This window comes from Vulpes lagopus, chromosome 1 (genome assembly GCF_018345385.1).
Source record: "Vulpes lagopus strain Blue_001 chromosome 1, ASM1834538v1, whole genome shotgun sequence".
NCBI lineage: Eukaryota > Metazoa > Chordata > Mammalia > Carnivora > Canidae > Vulpes > Vulpes lagopus.
Genome location: NC_054824.1, coordinates 108446871 through 108469746, shown reverse-complemented (window position 1 = coordinate 108469746; position 22876 = coordinate 108446871). Strand labels below are relative to the sequence as shown.

The 22876-nt window shown below is 41.8% G+C and overlaps 1 protein-coding gene across 5 annotated transcripts in view; it reads left to right on the top strand.

Moving 5' to 3' along the window:
- The window catches only part of GNAL (G protein subunit alpha L), a 144457-nt gene that overhangs the window by 99804 nt on the left and 21777 nt on the right, over positions 1-22876 (top strand). For all 5 annotated transcript variants that reach the window (XM_041751973.1, XM_041751981.1, XM_041751990.1 and 2 more), the window contains one exon: positions 1416-1513. In XM_041751973.1, coding sequence (XP_041607907.1) covers positions 1416-1513 — 98 coding nt within the window. The remainder of the gene's footprint in view (positions 1-1415; positions 1514-22876) is intronic.

Below are 22876 nucleotides of genomic sequence, written 5' to 3'. Positions count from 1 at the left end.
GTGTACTCATGATTTTATTTTTCTTTTTTCAAAGAGGGCCCCCACAGTACTCAGATCCACCCTTGTATGGAATTGTGAAGCTTCAAGAAAAGAACCAGCCCTTTATTTTTTTTTTCTCCAAAAAATTGATGCTGATTCTTAGGGAGCATGGCAGCCATGGTGAACATCAGGTGTTGGAAGCCCCAGACCCTTTGGTGCAGATCAGAGATGGGAATGGGTATTTCCTGAGGCTGCTGTCAGGCAGATGATTGATGTGGGAAGAGATAGAAATACTCTAATGAACAGGTTTCTGAAAATTTACATAACTTCTTTTATATTTAGCAACTGATGTGTTGTCATTTGCTTCCATAGCACTGTTAATTTAATTTGGGTAATTTTGGAAATACGAATTCATAAAGGCAGCTCTTTGAGAGAAGGCAAGGGCTTGGTTTGGAGGGTGCTGCCTGCCATAATGGATGAAATTGAGCTCTGTAGCGGCATGGGTTTGAGGGAACCAAAAATCACTGTTCACATGTCACTTGTAGTTTTAAAAAATGTCAAAAAAAAAAGTGAATTAGTATTCCCCAAAGAGGGAAATTTTAAAGGTTTCCTTTTTTAAAAAGGATTTTATTTATTTATTTATTCATGGATGACACAGAGAGAGAGAGAGAGAGAGAGAGGGAGAGACACAAGCAGACTCCATGCAGGGAGCCCAGCATGGGACTTCATCCTGGGCCTCCAGGATCACACCCCAGGCCGAAGGCGGCGCTAAACTGCTGAGCCACCGGGGCTGCCCTAAAAATTTCTTTCTGATGTACCTAATGCTTCTGGGCCAGATTGAACCCATCTGCTCAATCATGGCTATTCATAATCATGGCTCACAGAAACTTTAAAAGACAATAGCTAAAACAGAACTTACCATTGTAATATGCATGCTTTTCATTGCTGAAGGGGCAGTACCACTAGGCAGGTGATTGCATACTAAGAGCTTTAAAATTATTGTTAAGGGTGCCTGGGTAATTTAACAGGCTCCCTGCATGGAGCCTGTTTCTCCCTCTGTCTGTGTCTCTGTCTCTGTCTCTCTCTGTGTCTCTCATGAATAAATAAAATCTAAAAAAATAAAATTATTGTTAAAATAGCAGTTGTATATATAGTTGATGAATGCCACAAAATTATCTTTGACTAGTAATTTTCATTTGGGAGAACTTTCTGGAATGACAAGAGTGACAAATTGAATTCAGCGATGATAACACAGGTGCATCCATTTTTCATTCTGCTGATCTCAAGTCCTGTGCGTTTTACTGTGAAGTCGACTCCTACAGGGAAAACAACTCATGTGCTACCTGCAAATTTTTTTTGGCAATTTCTTTATACTTTTAACTTTTTAAAAGATTATAACATGTGCTTTCTTATTTATAACTCTTTTCAAATTTTAGGAGTTCTTCGACCATGTGAAGAAGCTCTGGGATGATGAAGGCGTGAAGGCGTGCTTTGAGAGGTCCAATGAGTACCAGCTGATTGACTGCGCACAATAGTAAGTCAGCTTCTGAGCGAGGCCTGACCTCTCTGAAGCTACCCTTGCACCCACAGTTATGCTGCCTTCCCAGGGTCACTGAAGTCACTTGAATTCAAGGAACAAAGCTTTGACATCTTACTACAGAAACCAACTTTTAAAATGTCACGTGTTTCATAGACAAAAAGTAAAAATCCAATAGGATTCAGTGTTTTGAAGAACCAGAAGCGGGTGTATTCATTTTAGCATGATCATTGTTTCCTGTTCCATTTTTTTTTTCCACTTTCCATAAAATTACAGGCATATCCATAAATTAGAATGTTTTTAGATATTCATTATTATATTTTGACTTTGGAGCAAGGCCCCCATATTAAATTTTAAATATTATCAACATCAGCAATTGAACCCAATCTCTTACTTAAAGTAATAAGTTATCATCCTATAATGTTAGAAGTAGACCAGAACCTTAAAAGTAGATAGTAATTAATATAATAAGTAAAGCTTTGATGAAAAAAATGTAATGAAGAGAAATATGAAATAAGGAAAGGACTCTGGTGCCTTGGCTGGCTCATGATTTTTCCCTGAAATGCTCATTTTCCTATTTTCTTTTGCTGTTTTCAATTCATTCTATAACTCTCAGATAAAGTGGGCCCAAGAAAAACGTTAATCAAGAACTTCTAGATATGCTTGCTATTTTGATGATAAAAACTATATTTAAGGTTTTTTTATAGATCTCTTGAGGCAGCAAGAAGTGAGTACTTTTTCATTTTAAGTCTATAAACTGTAAAAATTCATACCTGCAGAAGAGATTCCATAAGCATTCCCATGTCTGGGAATTCCCAATATTTGGAACCCGCTGGTGGAGCTACACTGAGAATACTGATTTCAAGGAGAGGGTAGCATGGCCACCCAGCCCTTTCTCATCCAGAGGAGTTCAGGCACCTATGTCTTGTGACAGCCACTGAGAGAAACCAAGGGCAAGGGCCTGAGGAGGGGGTGCTGGATGTGTCCCCAGCAGTGACAGGAAGCCAGCTGGGTAATGGAAGAGTGGCCATAAACAGAAGAGAGAGGTCAATGGGGCCAGGCCCTCCTGAGCACCAAAGGTCCTGCCAGGGACCTTAGATTTTCTTCCAAATGCAGTGAATGACTGTCAGCTCAATGAGTAAAATTGTCAGGGTCACCTGGCTTCCATGTGGAGAATTAAAAGAAGGGAACCAGGGTCCTAGCGGGATGGCCCAGGTCAGATGGCAGCCATGGAGGTGAGCCCTGGGACCCAAAGGGGCAGAATTAGGCAGTGAATTGGAATACCAGAGGTGGAAGAAAGTGGGGATCAAGTAGGACAACAGAGAAGGTCACAGTGCCATTCATTGAGAGGGAGGACCCTGGGAGATTTTGTGTAGGGGAGGACAGGGGACAATATCAAACTCCGATTTGGAGAAGTTAAGTTTGAAACACCTACAGGGATACCCAAGGGGAGAGATGAAGCAGACGGCTGGTTGTAGGAGTTCAGAATTGAGACTGGCAGGATATACAGAGGAGAGGGTCCTGGAAAAGGAAGTTCAACCCTCAGAGGTTGGTTTCAGGAGGAGGAGAAACCTAAAACTGTATCTGAGAAGTAGGTGGAGAGGGGGTCCTTCAGAACAGGGAAGAAGATCTCAGGGTTGAGATGAGGCAGGATTGATGATATTAAGAAGATTCACTTAACCTCCTTAGGATGATGAGCAAAAACTGGCTCATCCTCCCCCCAGTCCATGAGCACTTGGTCCGCAAGCATCTGGTCTGCAGCAGGTATGTCTAGCAAGCGGTTTTGGTGTGACCAGGCTAGTGTAACAGAGACCGCACCCACCTGCCGCATACACCCTGAAATGAGCACCAAAAGCATTAATGGCCCTCCACCGTATATGTGAAAAAAACTATTTACTACTTAAAAATTTTTATAAACTAGAAAAGTATTTAAAATTTCTCATTTCCTGCCATGCTTAACCATTCCTTCAAGGCTTACCTGAAATCAATATTCCCTTTTTAAATTAGCATGCCCTGGAATTTACATTTGTGAATCTATTACAGTCATTACTCTCGTGTCTCGTGTCGTTTGGTACACATACTTACTTGCTTCCACAAGAGCCAGGCAGGTTTAGATTTGGATGTGGAGTGGGGCGAGCTTCCCAGGGGAGCTCAGATGCACCTTGGGAAGGTCTCAGGAGGCACACCACTTCCCAAAGGGCCTTCATCTTTCTTTCTGGCTCTCACTAGCTCTTTCTCGAACATATCATCTCAGTTATTTCAATGTCCCAGTGGTGCTGTAGAGATTGAAAGAATATCCTAAGTTAATGCTAGCAATGGAAATTTCAAGCACAGCTCATAATAATATTAAATTCACTTACATTGGGACGCCTGGGTGGCTCAGTGGTTAAGTGTCTGCCTTCGGCTCAGGACATGACCCCAGGGTCCTGGGATTATTGAGTCTCGCATCATGTTCCCCCGCAGAGAGCCTCCTTCTCCCTTTGCTTTGCCTATGTCTCTGCCCCTCTCTCTGTGTCTTTCATGAATAAATAAATTTTAAAAAGTTTTTAAAAATAAAGATGTCAATGTAAGTGAATTTATTATTTTTTATTTTAAAATATTTTATTTATTTATTCATGAGAGACACAGGCAGAGGGAGAAGCAGGCTGCCTGCAGGGAGCCCGATGCAAGACTCGATCCCCAGACTCCAGGATCAGGCCCTGGGCTGAGGGCAGATGCTAAACCTCTGAGCCACCCAGGGATCCCTACATTGACATCCTTAAATGTTGATGTGAATACGTGCTTTATTGTCCTTTCCCAGTATTTCTTGAGCAGGGACGTCATGAGGGAGCGTCACAGTGCTACTCAGTGTCGAATTAGGAATTTCTCCTTCTTAAGAAGAATCTAGCACCACTCTTAATTTAACATAGAATACGCAAATACAAATGTTTGAAAAAGAAGTGGTATGAGCCTTGGCAACAGGCAGTTAGGATTCAGATCTCGGCTCTGTCACCAACAGTCATGTGAGAGTCTGGGCAAACTCATGAGGACAGTTATGGGTCCCATTCTCATACGATTCTCAGAGGATTAAATAAGCATATCTCCAAAGTCCTCAGAATAGTGCCTGTGACCCCTAGATGAACTCATGCTGTTATGTCACCAGTGTGGAAGCTGAGGTCCAGAGAGGTAAACTAAGGCACGTAATATCATAGTTTCCCACAAAAGTAGACGGCACAGAGCCAAGATCTGGCATTCCTTTGGTTCCATCCTCTCAGGTTACTGACAGCCATGGGCACAAGCTGCCTCGTGTGAGGTCAAGACTCCCTCCCAGACTTGGAAGGAATGAGACACCAGAGCTTCAGTTATACTTTCTTAACTCTGGGCCCAGCAGAATCACAGAAAGCAGTTCCCCGCCTAGACCTCACTGTCTAGGTCAATCCTAGCTTCTATAGCATTGCTTTCTTTATCCATTTTAATACATGTGGGAATCTAGTTGGATCAATAATCTTAGTCTCTTAATAACTGTTGTTTTTCCTCTAAACTCAGATTTTGAGATGGAGTCGAGGGATCTAAAAAACAAAGACTATTTCAGTAACAGTTGTTAGACTAACACAGGGCTACCAAGGTGTATGTTGCCAAATTAGATGTTAAAGAAATAGAAGCTGCCTCCATCAGCCATCACCATCCCTCCAATAAAAGAAAGGACGTTTCAGCATCAAACCAATGAAGGGACATGATCTCAGAGGAAAGCCCTAAGACCATGATACTCAGGCCATCTTGTCCAACACACTCAATTTTTAATTCCTCAGGAAATATGTCTTATTCCTTCTTAAATGTTCAGGTGAATGTTTTTTCATGAAGTCGATGCTCCGTAGGTGCTATTTGAAATAAATGCTAATTCTAGCAAAACAGGAGCCTGGTATTCACTATGGTACTGATAAAAATCCCTTTAAAAGTGCACACCCTACCCCAGATTCAGGCTCTGTGGCCTCCTCCTTCCCCCTTGTAGGTCGCCAGTGCTCTGACACATTTTCTTTTTTCCTCCCATCAAAATTGTTCTGAGAAAAGACCTGACTTACATCTTGGTGTGAATTTAGTCACTATGTTACCTTGCTCCATGGTTTTGCATTTTGGTTTTTTTTTTTTTTTTTTTGGTTTTGCATTTTGAACCTTAATGCTTATTATGAAGGGAATAATTCTAAGCTCCATTAATTTCTTCCATGGCAGAAATCAGGGGAATATTTTGGGGAAGAGGTGCTTCTCAGTGATGCTGAAATTCTGTTAAAGCAGAACTGCTGGTGAAGAGTCTGGGAACATCTGGCAGTTCCTTAAAAGCTTACAGAGGTACCTGGGAGTTCCACTCCTGGATATTTACTCAAGAGAATTAAAAACATACATCCACACAAAATCTCGTACATGAATGTTCATGGCAGCATTGTTTACAAGAGCCAAAGAGTGCAAACAACCCAAATGTCCATCAAATGATGAGTGGATACACAAAACAGGATCCAACACAAATGGAATATTATTTGGAATAAAAAGGAATGAAGCGCTGATTCATGCTACCACATAAATGTACCTTAAAAACATTATAATAAGTGAAAGAAGCCAGACACAAAAGGCCACCTATCATATGATCCAGTTTTTATGAAACGTCCAGGATCGGCAAATCCACAGAAATGGAAAATAGATTACTAATTGCCAGGGGCCTGGGGGCAGGGGAAATGGAGAGTGACTGCTAATGGGTGTAGGATTTCTCTAGGGGATAATGGGAATATTCTGGAACAGGATAGTACAGACTATACTAAAAATCACAGGGTTGGTGAATTTTATGTTTTGTGAAATATGTTATGTGAATTATATCTCAATCTTAAAAAAAAGGATTATGGAGGAGGGAGGGATTCAGGGCAGGAAAAACAATGGGAACACTCGTCAAGATTGGCCAGGGGGGCAGTCTCCTCACTGAGCCTGGAGACCTCTTGTCAACCACAGGTGAAAGTCTATACATGCATTTACAAGGCCTGCTTTTGCTTTTCATAAGGCCTCCATCAATCACAAATACATGCCACTCTAGTTCTGCAAACATGTACAAACAAATGGAAGCCCCCAAATTATAAAGCACCCATGGCATAAAAATGAAAAGCAAGCTGTGGTGACCTTTATTATGATATTTGGCATGCGAGGAGTGGAAACTTGCTCAGGCTACTTCAAGAAAAGGGGAATTTGTTCTGAGTCTCTTTGGAAAACCACTATTGAGGTAAAGGCACTGTGAGGACCAGCTCTTCTGTTCCCACCCTCTGGGCATTTCAACTTTGCTTTCCTTGTCTGCTCTTCTCATCCCTGGATCCTGAAGGCAGGCCCACGCTGAAATCTGCAGGCCTGATCCCAGAGGAAACAGATCAGTTTTGCTAAAGGCCGGCAGCCTGCATGTGGCCACGGCCTTACCTGCTGTCCCTGGGGCCCGCGGGCTCAGCCAAGGGCCACCACCACAGCAGAGGGTGCGGCGAGGTGGGCCAGCCAGGACTGACCACCCTGGCCAAGGGCTGTAACTGAGCGTTAAGTATTGTACTTTGAGTAAAAAGGAGTGCCTGTGCAAATAACCAGCGATTATATTTTATCCAGAATTGCCCAGTTCCCACTGTGAAAATTAAAAGACAGTCTCTACCACATTATCCCCCAAAATGCATTTCCTTTAAGTCCTAATAATAAGTGATTATGTAGCCATGGAAACAGCTATTTTGGGAGAAAGAAAATCAGAGAAAATTGGATCTTTAGAACAGATTTATAAAATCAGACTTTGCTTAATGTAACTTGAAACCCTACTGCTCACAGAGTAGGTTCTTAGGCTTTGTACAGTTGTTTACAGGATAAGCACTTCTAAGAGTGCTTCGGTTTGAATAATTGGCTTTAGAATGCTCTCAAAGAGAGGGAATGTGCCAGAAGAAAGAAAAGAGTCTCGAGAAAGGTACAGTGTTTTTTCTGCTGCGTCCCTGTCTGCCTTTGACCATCTGTCAGGAGTCTTGATGACCACATTGCTATCATTTACTCTCCAGCACTATTAGGTTCTCATGGCTCCCAAGTCCTTGAATCTAAGCTTTCGGGACAATTGGGAAATTATTAGCAAAAATTAAGTCTCAACTTCAAAGTTGTTTTCTTTCCAGGTCATTTTAAAATCAAAGAAACTGTATTTCTAAACGTGAATGTTACTATATAACATTGAATTCATTAAGTATATAATCAACCACTTGGGTGCACGTAAATGAAGATCTCATTTTGATCTTCATTTCTAGCCAAATTTATTGTCAGATTACTTTTCTTGGTCTGAAGAATCAAAAATGTTCTGTTTATGGGCAGTACAGTCCAGTTTGTTTAGGTATGAAGAATAAATTTAGTGGCAGGGTAAGGTAGGTAGGCCACATATCTCAGAATAAGCCCGTCAGCCCCTGGTTATATCCATTTCTTCCACACCCATTTGGAAACCCTGCCCTGAGATGGAATTTTTATTGAGAGGGCTGGCTTAACACAGATGCTTCCGTGTCTACGCTCACCTACGACCATACAGCACTTCTGACCCCAGGTGTCTCAGGTGTTTTCCCACACCAAGCAACTCTCTATCACACCAGCTGGGTGTCCTCCAATTTAACTCAATTCTGGGGGTCTACCTGGAGACCATGTCCGATGCCACAGGCTAAGGGCTCAATCCCACAAGATTGCCTCCACTTCAGAAGCCAGTCTCAAGCAATAGGTCTGCAAGTTTTCTTTTTTTTTTTTTTTAAGATTTATTTATTTATTCATTCAGAGAGAGCGAGAGAGAGGCAGAGACACAGGCAGAGGGAGAAGCAGGCTCCATGCAGGAAGCCCGATGCGGGACTCCATCCCGGGTCTCCAGGATCAAACCCCGGGCTGCAGGCGGCGCCAAACTGCTGCGCCACCGGGGCTGCCCGGTCTGCAGGTTTTCTACAGCTTCTGTCCCACTGTTGACAACTCACAGAACTCAGGGACACTTACATTTACTGGCTTATTAAAGGAAATGATAAAGGATACCGAGAAGCAGCCACATGAAGAGATGTGGGCAAGGTCGGGGAAGGTCTCCAGCACAGGAGCTTCTGTCCCCATGGAGTTGAGCTGTGTCAGCCTCCTGGTGGTGCATGTGTTCACCAACCTGGAAGCTCTCCAAAGAGCTTGTGGAGGCTTCATTAGTAGGCATGATCTGTCCTTAACTCCAGCCCCACTCCCTTTTCTGGAGGATGGGGTGGAGTGGAGCTGAAAGTTCTAAGCTTCTAATCATGATCTGGTCCTTGCAGTGACCAGACCCATCCAGGAGCCCACCCAGAGTCACCTCATTAAAATAAGAGACACTCCTATCACACAGGAAGGTACAGGGACTTATTTAGGAGCTTGGTGTAAGGAATGGCAGTCAAAGTCAAAATATTAGAACAAAAGATGCCCCTAGTGCTCTTCCCACCTAGGAATTTACAAGGGTTTCAGAAGCTCTGTGCCAGGAATCAGGATCAGAGACCAATAGGCATTTTCCCCCCTATATCTCAAATGTGTAAGCAAAATTTTTTAATCTTTCAGAAAACGACTCCCTTGAGTGGAGGATCCTGGTGGGTTCTCATACATCACCTCAGTGAATCCTCAGGCTTCCTACAAAGAGAGGATGCTGAGATGGGGCTGCAAGTCCTGTCCCTTCCAGCACATGACACTACTTTCTGCTGTTTCCCATTCCCTAGATATAGTTAGATTCATTCTGAAGGCTGTGAAAATCAAGCCTCTGAATTATAATAATAAATAATAATAATGTTTTTGCTGCCTTAGAGCTGTAGTTCCCCAATTATTTCTTAGAACCCTTGTCAAACAGTGTCCTGTGTGGGGCCCCAGTAGTGAGGAGGGGTCAGCAGCAGTGAGGAGCCCTGCGTGTCACCGTTAGCCTGGCCCATGCTCCTTATGGAGGCTCAGTTGGTGCCAAGGAGTGCACCATGGGGCCCATTTTAGAGACCAAGTCCAGTTTCCAAAGTTGTAGTAGCAGGCCCAAATTCAGTTTGCACTAAATACCAAACCATAGTCCTATTTTACTAGAATAAATACATCAAACCAAAGTAACATTTTATTAGAGAGAGATTTATTTTAGATGGTCACACGAATCATATTTACTTATAAGATCTGTGTGGCCATTTTCATAAAAACAGAATTGAAACTCAGTGCTCACAGATGACATTGAGCCTTTCACTGGGGCTCAACATCTGGTTCCTTCCTGCTGGGGGAAGGTGTCTGGGAATACTCTGGTTTATGTATATCAGTAACAGCAAAGAGTAGCAAAAACAAGGTTGTTGTTATTGTTTTCATTTGCTTTGTAATCACAAGAAACATTTTAAGATAAATTATGCAGAATGTGAAAAGGACAAGAGTAAGAAATTTTCTTCAAAGTTGGACTCCTAACCAACCTCCTCACATTTCTAAACATACACACAAAGTCTGATAGACACTTAAAGTTTTTCACTTTTTAACTTTTATTTATTTATTTTTAAGATTTTATTTATTTATTCATGAGAGACACAGAGAGAGGCAGAGACACAGGCAGAGGGAGAAGCAGGCTCCATGCAGGGAGCCCGATGCGGAACTCAATCCCCGACTCCAGGATCACGCCCTGAGCCAATGGCAGGCACTAAACCTCTGAGCCACCCAGGAATCCCCAGATTTTTAACTTTTAAATGCACAAAGATAGTCTCTGTGCCACATTTTCACCAGTAGTGACGTGGCAGTTCCTCTGTGATGAGAGCCTGGGCTCACCCCCAGGACAGGCCTCAATGCAGCAGGCTATACTGCTTGCTGGTCAGGTGTTGTGCCATCTGGACCGGAGCCAGCGCGCTCTTACAGCCTTCTTTCCAAACAGCAGCACAACTGCAAGAAGTTGAAAATCTGTGCATAACAGCTTGATAGGAGTTTGGGGTACACAGGTATTCACGTGTGTCAAAACAGCAAATGTACAGTCAAGATTTGTTTCTTTGGACTTAAATTTTACTTCAACAAAAAATATCGTGAACAAATATTTATGTCTAGACAAAGATCTGTGTGCTGAAGTATTTAGGAGGAAGTGAACTGGTATCTCCATTTCTTTGAAATGCATCAAAAATAAGGCAGCTAGAGAGATATGTGACCTTTTTTTAAAGTACGGTAAAATGGTAATGGCAAAATCTAGATGGGTATTCAAGTATCCACCAAAAAATTATTTCAGGTTGTGTGTCTGAAATGTTTCATAGTAAAATGTATGGAGGGGAATATACATGTGTACAGATGTGATCAAAAGTCTACAGAAAAATAAGTTACATAGCAGCACAAGGTAACACATCAGTGGTTCTCCACAAATGATAATATGCCGCATAAGACATTTGCCTGTAGGAGGGTTTTTATTACAATTCTCTGAAGTGCTTGCTGAATTCTTCTAAAAATTTCCAAGGACCCAAGGACCTCAGATTGAAAACCACTAAATACTTGTAAAAACAAAGGATACGGTTTCAGAAAGACTTACAGGTGTGTCTCGTATTTCTAAGCTTCCAAGTGTAGCTGCAAAATAGTTCATAGTTGTAAAAACTTACCAGGTGAGGCACTCTTCTGTGCACATTACACAAGTTAACAAATTAATCCTCACACTAACCCAAAGAGGAGGAAACAAAATCACCTAAGATTACAAGGACTACACCGTGCCATATTACTACATGATTTATAACAAACATTATATGAGCTTCAAATGTGTGCCAGGCACTGCCAGATGCTAGATTGTAAAGATGATAAGGCATGGCCTTACACTTATAAATACATGGATTTTCACAAGGGCACCCATTTTCTCAGATTCTGAAGTCACTCTCATCTACCTTCCATTTCTGTCCAATTCATATCGTGAGCATAGTTCGCAGGTGAAAGCCAGGATGGGGTGCCTGGGTGGCTCAGTGGTTGAGTGGTTGAGCGTCTGCCTTCAGATCAAGTCATGGTCCCGGGGTCCTGGGATCAGGACCCACATCAGGCTCCTTACAGGGAGCCTGCTTCTCCCTCTGCCTGTGTCTCTGCCTCTCTCTGTGTCTCTCGTGAATAAATAAAGAAAATCTTTAAATAAATAAATAAATAAATAAATAAATAAATAAATAAATGAAAGCCAGGATAGATTTTTTTTTTTTATAGAGGTCCTCACGGTTCAAGAAAGTGAAAAAACTCACAAAAGGGGGCAAATATTTACATATCATGTATCTTATAAGGGGCTTGGATCCTGATTATATAAATAACTCCTACAACTCAATAATAAAAGGTTAAATAAGTTCAATATTAATGCTTTTATCAATTTTAGAGTGAACAGAGGATCAGAATAGATGACATTTCCCCAATAAGGTATGAATTTACATATTTAAATGGCCAATAAACTCATGAGAAGATGCTCAACAGCATTAGTCACTGGGAAACACAAATCAAAACCATAATGAGATACCACTTCACAACCACTAGGATGGCTATAATCAAAAAGTCAAGGGCACTTGGGTAACTCAGTTAGGCTTCAGCTCAGGTCATGAACCCAGGGTCCTGAGCTGAAGCCTCATGTCGGGCTCCCTGCTCAATGGGAAATCTGCTTCTCCCTCTCCCTCTACCTGCCACTCCCCCGCTTGTTCTTTCTCTCTTTGTCAAATAAATAAATAAATAAGAAAAGTCAAATAAGAACAAATGTTGGCAAGCATGTGAAGAAACTGGAACCCTCATATATTGTTGGTGGGAATGTAGAATGGTACAGCTGCTTCAGAACACAGTCTGGCAGTTCCACAAAAAGTTAATCACAGAATTACCATGTGACCCAGCAATTCCACTCCCAGATATACATTCACGAGAATTGAAAACACATATCCACACCAAAACTTCAAGACAAATATTAACAGTAGCAGTATTCCTAAGAGTTGAAAAGTGGAAACAACCCAATGCCCCTCAGTTGCTGAATGGATACCCAAAATGTAGTCTGTCTATACAATGGACTATTATCTAGCTATAAAAAGGAAAGAAGCACTGATATAAGCTACAACATGGAAGAACCCTGAAAACATGATGCTGAGTGAAAGAAGGCAGACACAGAAGGCTACATGTTGTGTGATTCCATTTCTATGGAATGCCCAGCACAGATGTACATAGGCAGAAAGTAGATGGGGTTGCACTGGGCTGAGGGAGCGTGAGGGGGGCAGATGAGGGGCAACTGCCTAATGGGTACAAGGTTTCCTTCCAGAGTGATGAAAATGTCCTGACAGTGATTATGGAGACGGCTGTGCAGCTCTGAATAAGCAAACCACCATTGGATGGTGCCCTTCAGATGCACTTTAAATTGAGATCCCCTGTTGTAACTAGCTTGTTGGATCTTGGACACCTCAGTAAAATTAATTTGGAGACTGCTGATCATTGGGATTTCCTAATTTTAGGGCAGGGGGAGAGATGCTATTCCAAAGGGGTGAACAATTGCTCAATAGAAGTTCCTTTTTTTTTTTTTTTTTTTAAAGAAGTGGAATGAGGGCAGGTTTTTAGTGTATACGTAACATTTTATTTGGTAAGTTGGCTAGTTATTTTTTACAAGAGGCCTGATGCAAATGTTACAGGCTGTTTTCATTTGAGAACTTTTTTTTTAACTTTTTATTTTATTTATTTATGATAGGCACACAGTGAGAGAGAGAGAGAGGCAGAGACACAGGCAGAGGGAGAAGCAGGCTCCATGCACTGGGAGCCCGACATGGGATTCAATCCTGGGTCTCCAGGATCGCGCCCTGGGCCAAAGGCAGGCGCTAAACCACTGCGCCACCCAGGGATCCCTCAATAGAAGTTCCTATTCCTTACCCTATACAGTGCATTCTGGCTCACCTGTGTGCACAATCTGAGTGCAGGGACAGTAGTTGTGCTGGGGAAGGTATTCAGTAGAAGACACATAACATTTCACATTTTGCACGTTCTTCCTTTCTAAATCAAGAGAGAAAAGAGAAGAAAGGAAATGCAAAAGCGAAAACACTGATTTAAACTATGATTCCTGGGTTCCCTGGGAATCATAGTTTCAGTGGTTGGTTCACAAGTCATTGTTGGCTGCTTGCATGGAATTACTGCTTACCGCTGCATCCAAAACCATGCCTGCCTCATAGTAGGTGTTCAAAAAATAGTTGTTAAATGGGATGGGCTTTTATAACTTTTGTTTCTCTGTGTTCTCTACCATTCATCATCTACCATTCTCATGTACACAGAATTTTGCTGTAAAGTTGTAAAACTTAATTAGGGTTATTACTCATTCAACAAATATTGAATGAGTTGTCAACAACGTCAGGCCCTGCCTGGAGAGGAGGAACTCAAAATGCCATGGAAATAGCTTCTTATAAATTTACCCGCTAACTTCCATGATGATTATTTTTTAGAGATACTGAGACATATTTCCCACATGGGAATCATAGTTTATTTTTATTTTTTAAATATTTTATTTATTTATTCATGAGAGACACAGAGACAGAGAGAGACACAGAGAGAGACACAGACACAGGCAGAGGGAGACGCAGGTTCCATGCAGGGAACCCGACGCGGGACTCGATCCCAGGTCTCCAGGATTATGCCCTGGGCTGAAGGCGGCGCTAAACCGCTGGGCCACCCGGCCGCCCTAAGTTACCTATCTTTCTTACACCAGACCACACTGATCACATAATTAGAATCTGTGAGATGAATGAAAAGCCACCTTTCAAATACAAGTTTATTCTTTTATTATTTTTAGATTAAGGAAATCTAAGTACAATTAGAATTTCCATTTGCTCACTAGCACTTTTATTCATATGACCACAGTGAAGTGCATGATATGCCTTGCTTCTCAATCTATTTTATATTACTGTGAATCTGGAATTAATATTTTGCATTAAGATGAATGTTATGCATTATTTCTATGAGGAAGGAATGAAAGAATCTTCGTACCAGCTATCTGAGGCAGGTGGTAACTGCTAAGAAAGAAATCGCTTTGCTATAGTCTGCGAAGATCCACACAGTGACATACCTTCTAAAATCTATGAGACTTAATAAGTCGTTTTTGCAAAAAAGAAAATTTTGTATTACCCTCAACTGGACATGTTTAATGAGATCTCAGATCTCTTTTAAGATAAGAAACTCAGCGTGAAGTAAATGGAGATTGGAAGGTCTGTTTCTTTTTCTGGTTCTTCCTCTGACATGTGGTGTGATCTGAACAAATCTGCATAATTGGTCTGTGAAAATAGAGAGCCCTGGGGGCACCCCTCCTCAGAAGGCTCTCCTCATCCAGAAGTCCCTACAACTTCTTTCTCCACCCTTGGTCAACCACATGCTTCCACAATTCAAATCGAAAGGTCGACTTCCTCGCACAGACCTAGAGTCTGTAAAGATCAAGTAGGACACTGTCATGGGCCAGTGGCAGAAAGGAAACGCCAGGATGCTTCTAGTGAGCAGGAACCATGTTGAATGCAGTTTGTGGTGGTTTCCTTATTCTATTTCATGTAAGGACATCAAAGAATTCACAAAGTTTCACGCCGTAGTTTAAGTAGAAATTCATTTATCTTTGAGTTCTCCTTTAACCCCTACGCTACTCAAAAAAATACATATTCCTTTTTTCTGTCATATGCTAAGATTCACTATTAAGTATTGTTTTGCAGATGTTAATCTTGGCTGGGACTTACTATATTTAGGAAATGGTTAATCATGTTCTGAGGCAGCCTAGTGATGAATTTATCAGGAAAGCTCAGCCAGCACCTCGATGCCCCAGTTGTGCAGAACCTTCCATGAGAAGAAACACTGGGGGAACTAAATACCTCTGCTTTATGGAACATTATACAAGCATCACATTTGTGCGTTACTTATCTATCATCCCAGAGCTGTGAACTCAGTAAATATTTGTGGAATACGGGCATGAACTGGAAGATTCTAGCCTCCCCCATCAAAGATGATAGAACAAGAATACATATCCACTATATTTTAGTTGAAGTATCTTGCACCTGATGAGTTAGTTCAAAACCATTTTAAAGTTAACATTTTAAAAATATATATATTGATTTTTGGCCTCCTTTAAGCCACCAGTGTTCACTGTCTCAAAGAAAACTGAATCTTACATCATAAAACATTACAATACATTATAAAAGTGACAAGAAATATTCTGCTTTGTTACAGGGCTTTTTACATTCTAAATAGAAGCGTTAAAACAAATTATTTGGGGGCACCTAGGTGGCTCAGTCAGTTAGGTGTCTGACTCTTGGTTTCAGCTCAGGCCATGATCTCAGGGTCCTGGGATCAAGCCCCTTGTAGGGCTCCACACTCAGCGCTGAGTCTGCTTGAGAGTCTCTCCCTCTCCCTCGGCCTTTCCCCACCCCTCGCTCATGCATGCACTTTCATTCTCTTTCTCTCTCTCTAAAATGAATGGATAAATCTTTAAATAAATAAATAATTTTTAGTAAGTCTCACTGAATTAAGTTGTATTTGGTTTCTAACATGGTTTTGCTTCTTAACTAAAGATACCACCTTAAACTAACAAATTTTTATGTTCAGGCTCAAAAGCTTAATTGCAGCTCTTCCTTGACCAAGAGTGATTACCATGCTTAGACTTGCATGAACACTAATGGTCAATGACTCCTTCCCTTCTATACATAGTAGGGATTAAACCAGAACTGAAAGGACTTTTTAATGGTTCTCAGAATATGCAGTCGTTAGAACTAGTACACTCTATTCTTTGGTCATGAGTATTTGAAATCACTTGACTTAAGCTTAATTTAACTGTGAGATGATGTGACTTATAAGCTGTGTCTCATGGCAGGTCATATGCAGCATTGATTAGGGATATGAGAGCATCAGCAGCTCACACAGGTTCCCAGGAGCAGCAGTAGGACACCCCCACCCCCATTGCCACCTCCCAGGACTCTATCCACACTAGCCCTGAGGAAGCTTCCAGGTTCTGACCATCTGATTTCATTATACACACAAGGTACACCAACAGGAGGACAAGAAAAGGTTCTCATATGCAGCGAAATTTACTGTCTTGTGTGCACATTAACAATTTTTTAAACTCGCAAGTTGTAAGCTTAATGTTCCAGTTTAAAAAAAAGAAGTGAAAAAAAAGTGAAAAAAAAAACAAAAAAAAAATAATAAATAAATAAAAAAATAAAAAAATTAAAAAAAGAAGTGATGTGAGTGGCACCTGGGTGGCCCAGCGATTGAGTGTCTGCCTTCGGCTCAGGGCGTGACCCCGGGGTCCTGAGATCGAGGCCCACATCAGGCTCCCTGCAGAAGTCTGCTTCTCCCTCTGCCTGTGTCTTTGCCTCTGTGTGTGTGTGTGTCTCTCATGAATAAATAAATGAAATCTTTAACAACAACAAAAAAAAGGGTGATGTGAGAACAAGCCAGCTCCCCGGTTCCACAGAGTAGCCCTGCCCCACATGCAGCCTGGACAAGCCCATGTGCAGTCCTACTCATCTGCCCCAGATCTGTAGCCGTGAAATCGCTCTCTGCGTCTGCAGGATGCCCCACCAATGTCCGTTAGACAGCCAGACAGCGTGAGATACTGCCAATGTTTCTATGCAGGGAAATAAGCTTATTTGATGTGTTTGTTTTCCTTCTGTAGTTTACTTTCTGCTCATATTTTTCTCTCCCTCTGAGGCAGGAACCCCATCAAAGGAGTAGGTTTTCTTTCTATAGAACATTCTGTAAATGGAGGCATCTCATAGAAATATACACAGTCCGCCTTCTCTTTTTCACCTAATCTACTCCATATGTTCCCTGTGAGATCTGCAAACATCCATCACAAATTGCTGGGAAGAGGGCAATTTAGATAATACACATTTTCTCATAGTAAGTTTTATAGTAAATCTGTTCATATTGTCTCAGGGTTTCTTCAAATGAAATTATGCAGTGTATACCATTTTGGTCTGGGGTCTTTTTAGCTCAAATTAAGTTTTTAAGATTTATTCATGTGTTGAGTATGGTTACAGCTATTTATTTTCATTACTACATAGTATCCAATTGTAAAAATACACCACAATTTATTTTTTCGTTCTGTTCATGGATGGTTGGGTTGCTTCCAGATTTTGGCTGTGACAAATAACGATGCTCATTTTGTTCTGTAACCCGATATACATGTGCAAGAGTTTCTCTAGGGTGGATAATAGACATGGAACTGGTGCTCAAAGGGGATGCATATTTTAACTTTACTAGATAATGCTAATTTTTTCTCAAAGAAATTGTGTCTACTGACCTTCTCACTAGTAGTGTATGAGAGTCTTTGTTGCCTCACATCTTTGCCAAAACACACTGTTTCGGGACTTTGCCTTAATTATTCTGAGGGACTTCTTTTGATTTAATGATTTTAAACAGTCCTTCCCAGTGCCAAGGCCTGCTGAAGGCATTATTTTTTTTTTAAGATTTTATTTGTTTATTCATGAGAGACACAATGAGAGAGAGGAACAGACACAGGCAGAGAGAGAAGCAGGCTCCATGCAGGGAGCCTGACATGGGACTCCATCCCAGGTCTCCAGGATCACACCCTGGGCTGAAGGCGGCGCTAAACCGCTGAGCCACCCGGGCTGCCCATGCTGAAGGCATTATTACCCAATGTTAGATCATAGTTTCATATGATGCATTTCCAGGTTTATAAATGAAGAAACGATGCCCAGCAAGGAGCTATCTTGGCCTTGGTCACACAAGTAATCACACAGCTTTGCCCAGGACAGAAAAGAAGAGCCCGGTGCCCTACATCCGTCAAGACCACACTGTACCCATTCCCTCTGTTTTCACGCTGCTTCCTGTAACAGGAAAGTCCAAATTGTCTCAAACTAAGACTGAGCTAAAGTGAATCTAGAGTTATGCTTTAGCAAACCCCAAGTGGGAAAAGTAATATTTCGAGACTTCTTAAAAAAAAAAAAATGATTGCCATTGACTTTTTTCTAAATCCAGAACTTTCTTTGTTACAAGGAGGACTAGGAAGGAATATGGAGCCCCCAGTTCTGTGAACATCTAGGACAAAGTGATCATTTCTTTACTCAGCACCAAAAGAAACCCTGGACTGTCCTTAAGGGCCAGGAGTATCTAGATTTAATTTTCAGCTTGTTATCAGATTGGTAAATTATTCAGTACAGAAAAGGAACAGGGAAATCCCTATGTTAGTGGAGTTGTAGATGCCGAATTAGACCGTCAGGACATCGGGAATTCATATACTCCCTACACCACCATGAGAACTAGGAACCCAGACATTACCAGCCTGCGCACACAGCAATGTGGAAGCCTACTCAAATGCAACTTTACTGTTTCTAACTCTTTCTTGTTCTCATTTTTATTTTTTTAAAGATTTTATTTATCCATTCATGAAGGACAGACAGAGAGAGAGAGAGAGAGAGAGAGAGGCAGAGAGAGAAGCAGGCTCCATGCAGGGAGCCCAACATGGGACTCGATCCTGGGTCTCCAGGATCACGCCCTGGGCTGAAGGCAGGCACTAAACTGCTGAGCCACCCAGGCTGCCCTCTCCTTCTCATTTTTAAAACCTTAACATCATGTTAACATAATGTGAGGTACGATGACTTTGCCATTTCCCATGGTTTGAGGACTCTTGGAGTTTTGTTCTGAAATAAAAAGTTGATAGAAACAATTATATATGTGATATATCCAGTAATATATATGTATGTGATGTAGTCCTTGAAATGGTCACCAAGTGAATATATCTCCAATGCCATTTCCTTTGGATGCATTCATACATTCAGCAGAAATGTATTAAATATCTGTGTGTCTGAGTTTGATCAGTACCAGGTGTAAGGTCAAGAACCGAACTGTCACCATGGAAAGATCTAAAAGAACAGACTGCTACTGAGCAAATCACAAATATATAACATAGATACAAATTGTGGTGAGTAAGGAGGAGCTCTGAAAGAGAATTCAAGGCATAACATTTCAAAAATACTGGGAAACTACCTGTGAGAAGCCAGTAATAATTTAACACACATAATAAAACTGTGTTTCATATATATTTAGTTGCCTCTTTTATTTTGAAAGGTCTTCAGATTTAGCAAATGATCCTTCTCCAGTGAAATCAAGCCATATATCCTGCTTAAATATCTCACGTTTAAACATTTGTATTGGTTCAGAGGAAGAAAGACTAGGCCATATTAAGCCAAATTAAAACATATTTTCCTTCCTGATTTTATGATAAAGATAACTGACTGGCTTGACTAGAAATGTCTGTACTCTAATCAAAATTTTCTTACAGTCCCTAAGAAGAAAGTTTCTACTTTGGCTATGGGTGTTATAAGGTAGTGTCATAACTACAGAATTTCTGACTGGCCCCTTGATTGTAAACTGTATATAGAGGGTACCGTACTTACAATATTTTACCTACAACTTTTCAACTTTATAATGGTGTGGAAACAATACAGATTCAGTAGAAATCATACTTGAAATTTGAAATTTGGATCTTATCCCAGATTAGCAATGTTCAGTAAGTTCCTCTCCAGAAATGCTGGGCAGCAGCAGTGACATAGCTCCCAGGCAGCTACGGGATCACAAGGATAGTACACATACAACCATTTTGTACTTCTATTGTGTTTGTCACTTTCCATACAGTCAATTACATGAGATAGTAAATGCTTGAGACAGTCAATGCTTGATCATAAAACAGGCTTTGTGTGAGATGATTTGGCCCAGCTGTAGGCTAATGAAGTGTTCTGAGCATGTTTAAGGTGGGCTAGCTCAGCTATGGTGGCAATAGGTTAGATGTATTCAGTGCACTTTCAGATTAGGATATTTCCAACTTAACAATGGGTTTTTTTGGACCCCTGAGTGGCGCAGTGGTTTAGCGCCTGCCTTTGGCCCAGGGCGCGATCCTGGAGACCCGGGATCGAATCCCACGTCGGGCTCCCGGTGCATGGAGCCTGCTTCTTCCTCTGCCTATGTCTCTGCCTCTCTCTCCCTCTCTCTCCCTCTCTCTCTCTCTCTGTGTGTGTGTGTGTGTGTGTGTGTGTGTGTGACTATCATAAATAAATAAATAAAAAGAATGGGTTTTTTGAGATATAGCATATTGTAAATCAAGAAAGGCCTGTATTCTTTCTTTGCACCATGAATTAAGTCCAGAAGATTCTCATGTGCTGTCAGAATTTCCACAGGACCAAAGTTTCCCTTGGTGATCTTTCATACACTCAAGATAATCTCTCCTTCACTAGATACATGAAAAAGAAAACATGCTAGTCAGAAACAGAGCCTGGAGGTTTTCACCCTTGATGGAATGTAAAGAATGGAAAAACTTACCAATAGAATGTAGATGCAGTGAAGGGAGTTGTCCAGGATTATTCCTAAGAATGTGGCTTGAATAACTGGATGAACAGAGGTGACATTTAATAAGTAGGATGATCAGCTTTGGGGGTTAGGACTGGGAATTCAGTCAGTTGGAGGAGGTGCCAAACCGTCTGGCACCCCAGATTCTCCAGTATCAGGAGACAGGGATACAGGAGCTTGGAAGTAAAATTTGCTCTAGAAATGTAAAAGCGAGAATGTGAGCTGTGGATCATCTGAACACAATGGGGATGGCTGGGGTATTGATAGAGGAGAGAAGAGGATGGGGCCTGAGGACTGCTACTACCGAGCTCCTGGGGGTGGGTGGGTGGAGGAGTACTGGCCAAGGGCAAGGTTGGCCTCTTCTGTGTTCCAGGCTGTCCCAATAATCTGAAAATCTGACTTCTGGAACTCCACCCCATGCTCTAGACTGTTTGCACAGCCCAGAGAGGAGACTTGCCATCAGTTAACGACTATAGTGTCAAGGCATGTTAATTGCTTTTAGCATCTTACTTAGGTCACACTAACCTTACAGTCAATGCAAGTCCTCAGTCTGCTCAAAAGAACAGCTAAGTCACCTTCTTCTTTTAAGCCAAAGATGATCAGTCTTTTATTCTTGTTAACTGATTGGACTCCACCCTGCTCTTCTACTGGTCTCGCTGTATCCATAGAATCTTATTTCTAACGCTTAGCAGATGTGTGGTCTCGGGCCAGTTGCTTAGCTCTCTGTGCTCTGTTTCCTGACCTGTAAATTGGAGGTGTTAGTAGTATTACTGCATAGGGTTTGTGCAGATGAGATGAGCTAATTCATGTAAAGTGCCTGGAACAATGCCTGGCACATCAGCACTTAATAAATGTTAGTTGTCATCATCCTCTTCATCTATCAAAGTTTCTCGTGATTATATTCCAAACTCTCACCTAATTAGAGTTTGTCATTAGGCAAACTATGGAATATGTCAAGGAACCCAAAAGAAAGGGAGGGTGGATTGGGGGGCGGGGGGCGGGGAGAGAAGGAGTTGTGGGCCCTCTATCCTCACTTCAAACAGGTTTTTTTCCTTTTATTTGCTTTTTTATCATTTCTAGAAGTGTCTCATGTGAAGAAAGAGTTCTACTACTTTAGAAAAAAAATAATAACTTTGGGGAATGCCTGGGTGGCTCAGTGGTTGGGCGTCTGCCTTTGGCTCAGGGCGTGATCTTGGAGTCCCAGGATCCAGTCCTACATCAGGTTCCCTTTATGGAGCCTGCTTCTCCTCCCTCTGCCTGTATCCCTGCCTCTCTCCATGTCTCTCATGAATAAACAAATAAAATCTTTAAAAAAAAAAAAAAGTAACCTTGGCTAAGCTACTAAATAGGATAATGTTCTAGCTCCTCTCAACCACAGTTCAAGTCAGCAAAGCCTTCTTGGACTCAGTGCCTACTATGTGCAGAGAGATGGCTGGGTTCCTCATGGGGAAAGGAATAAGACTGTTTTCTGCTTCCACAGTTCATAATCCAGTACGGTGCCCTGAGCCCACAGAACATGAATCAGGAGGTGTGCCCTGTGTGGTAGAGCAGAGGTACAGAGTACAGGGTCAGCACAGAGGAGGGGGCTTCTGGGTGGCTTCTGAGAAGGGGTAGGATATCAAGAGGCAGAGATGCATGGGGTGTGTAAGCCCAGGCAGCAGGGACAGTATACACAGAGGGAGGAGCACTGAGTGTACCTCATTCTCCACTAGATCCTAGACACCCAAGCTTCAGTCCAGTTTGACGGGCACATAGGGCAAGGACAGAAAAGACAATGGGGACCCAGTATGCCTCCTAGAGAAGTTCAGTGTTTATGCCTGGGTTTAGGAGCAAATGAGTGATATAATCAAAGCAGTGTTTTAGGAAGATGCATGTGACACCGGCACGCCTTTACTTTGTGGCTCAAGACTGTAAGTTACTGATACAGGTAACTGAAAGGGATGGCAAGATGCCAGGTTAAAATTCTCTCTAAACAGAATTAACTCTCAGTATTATTCTCAACCTAGCTCATTAGGGCAGGTTGGGCCTTCTGATATTTTGTTATTGTCTGTATCTAGGGAATCTTTCTAA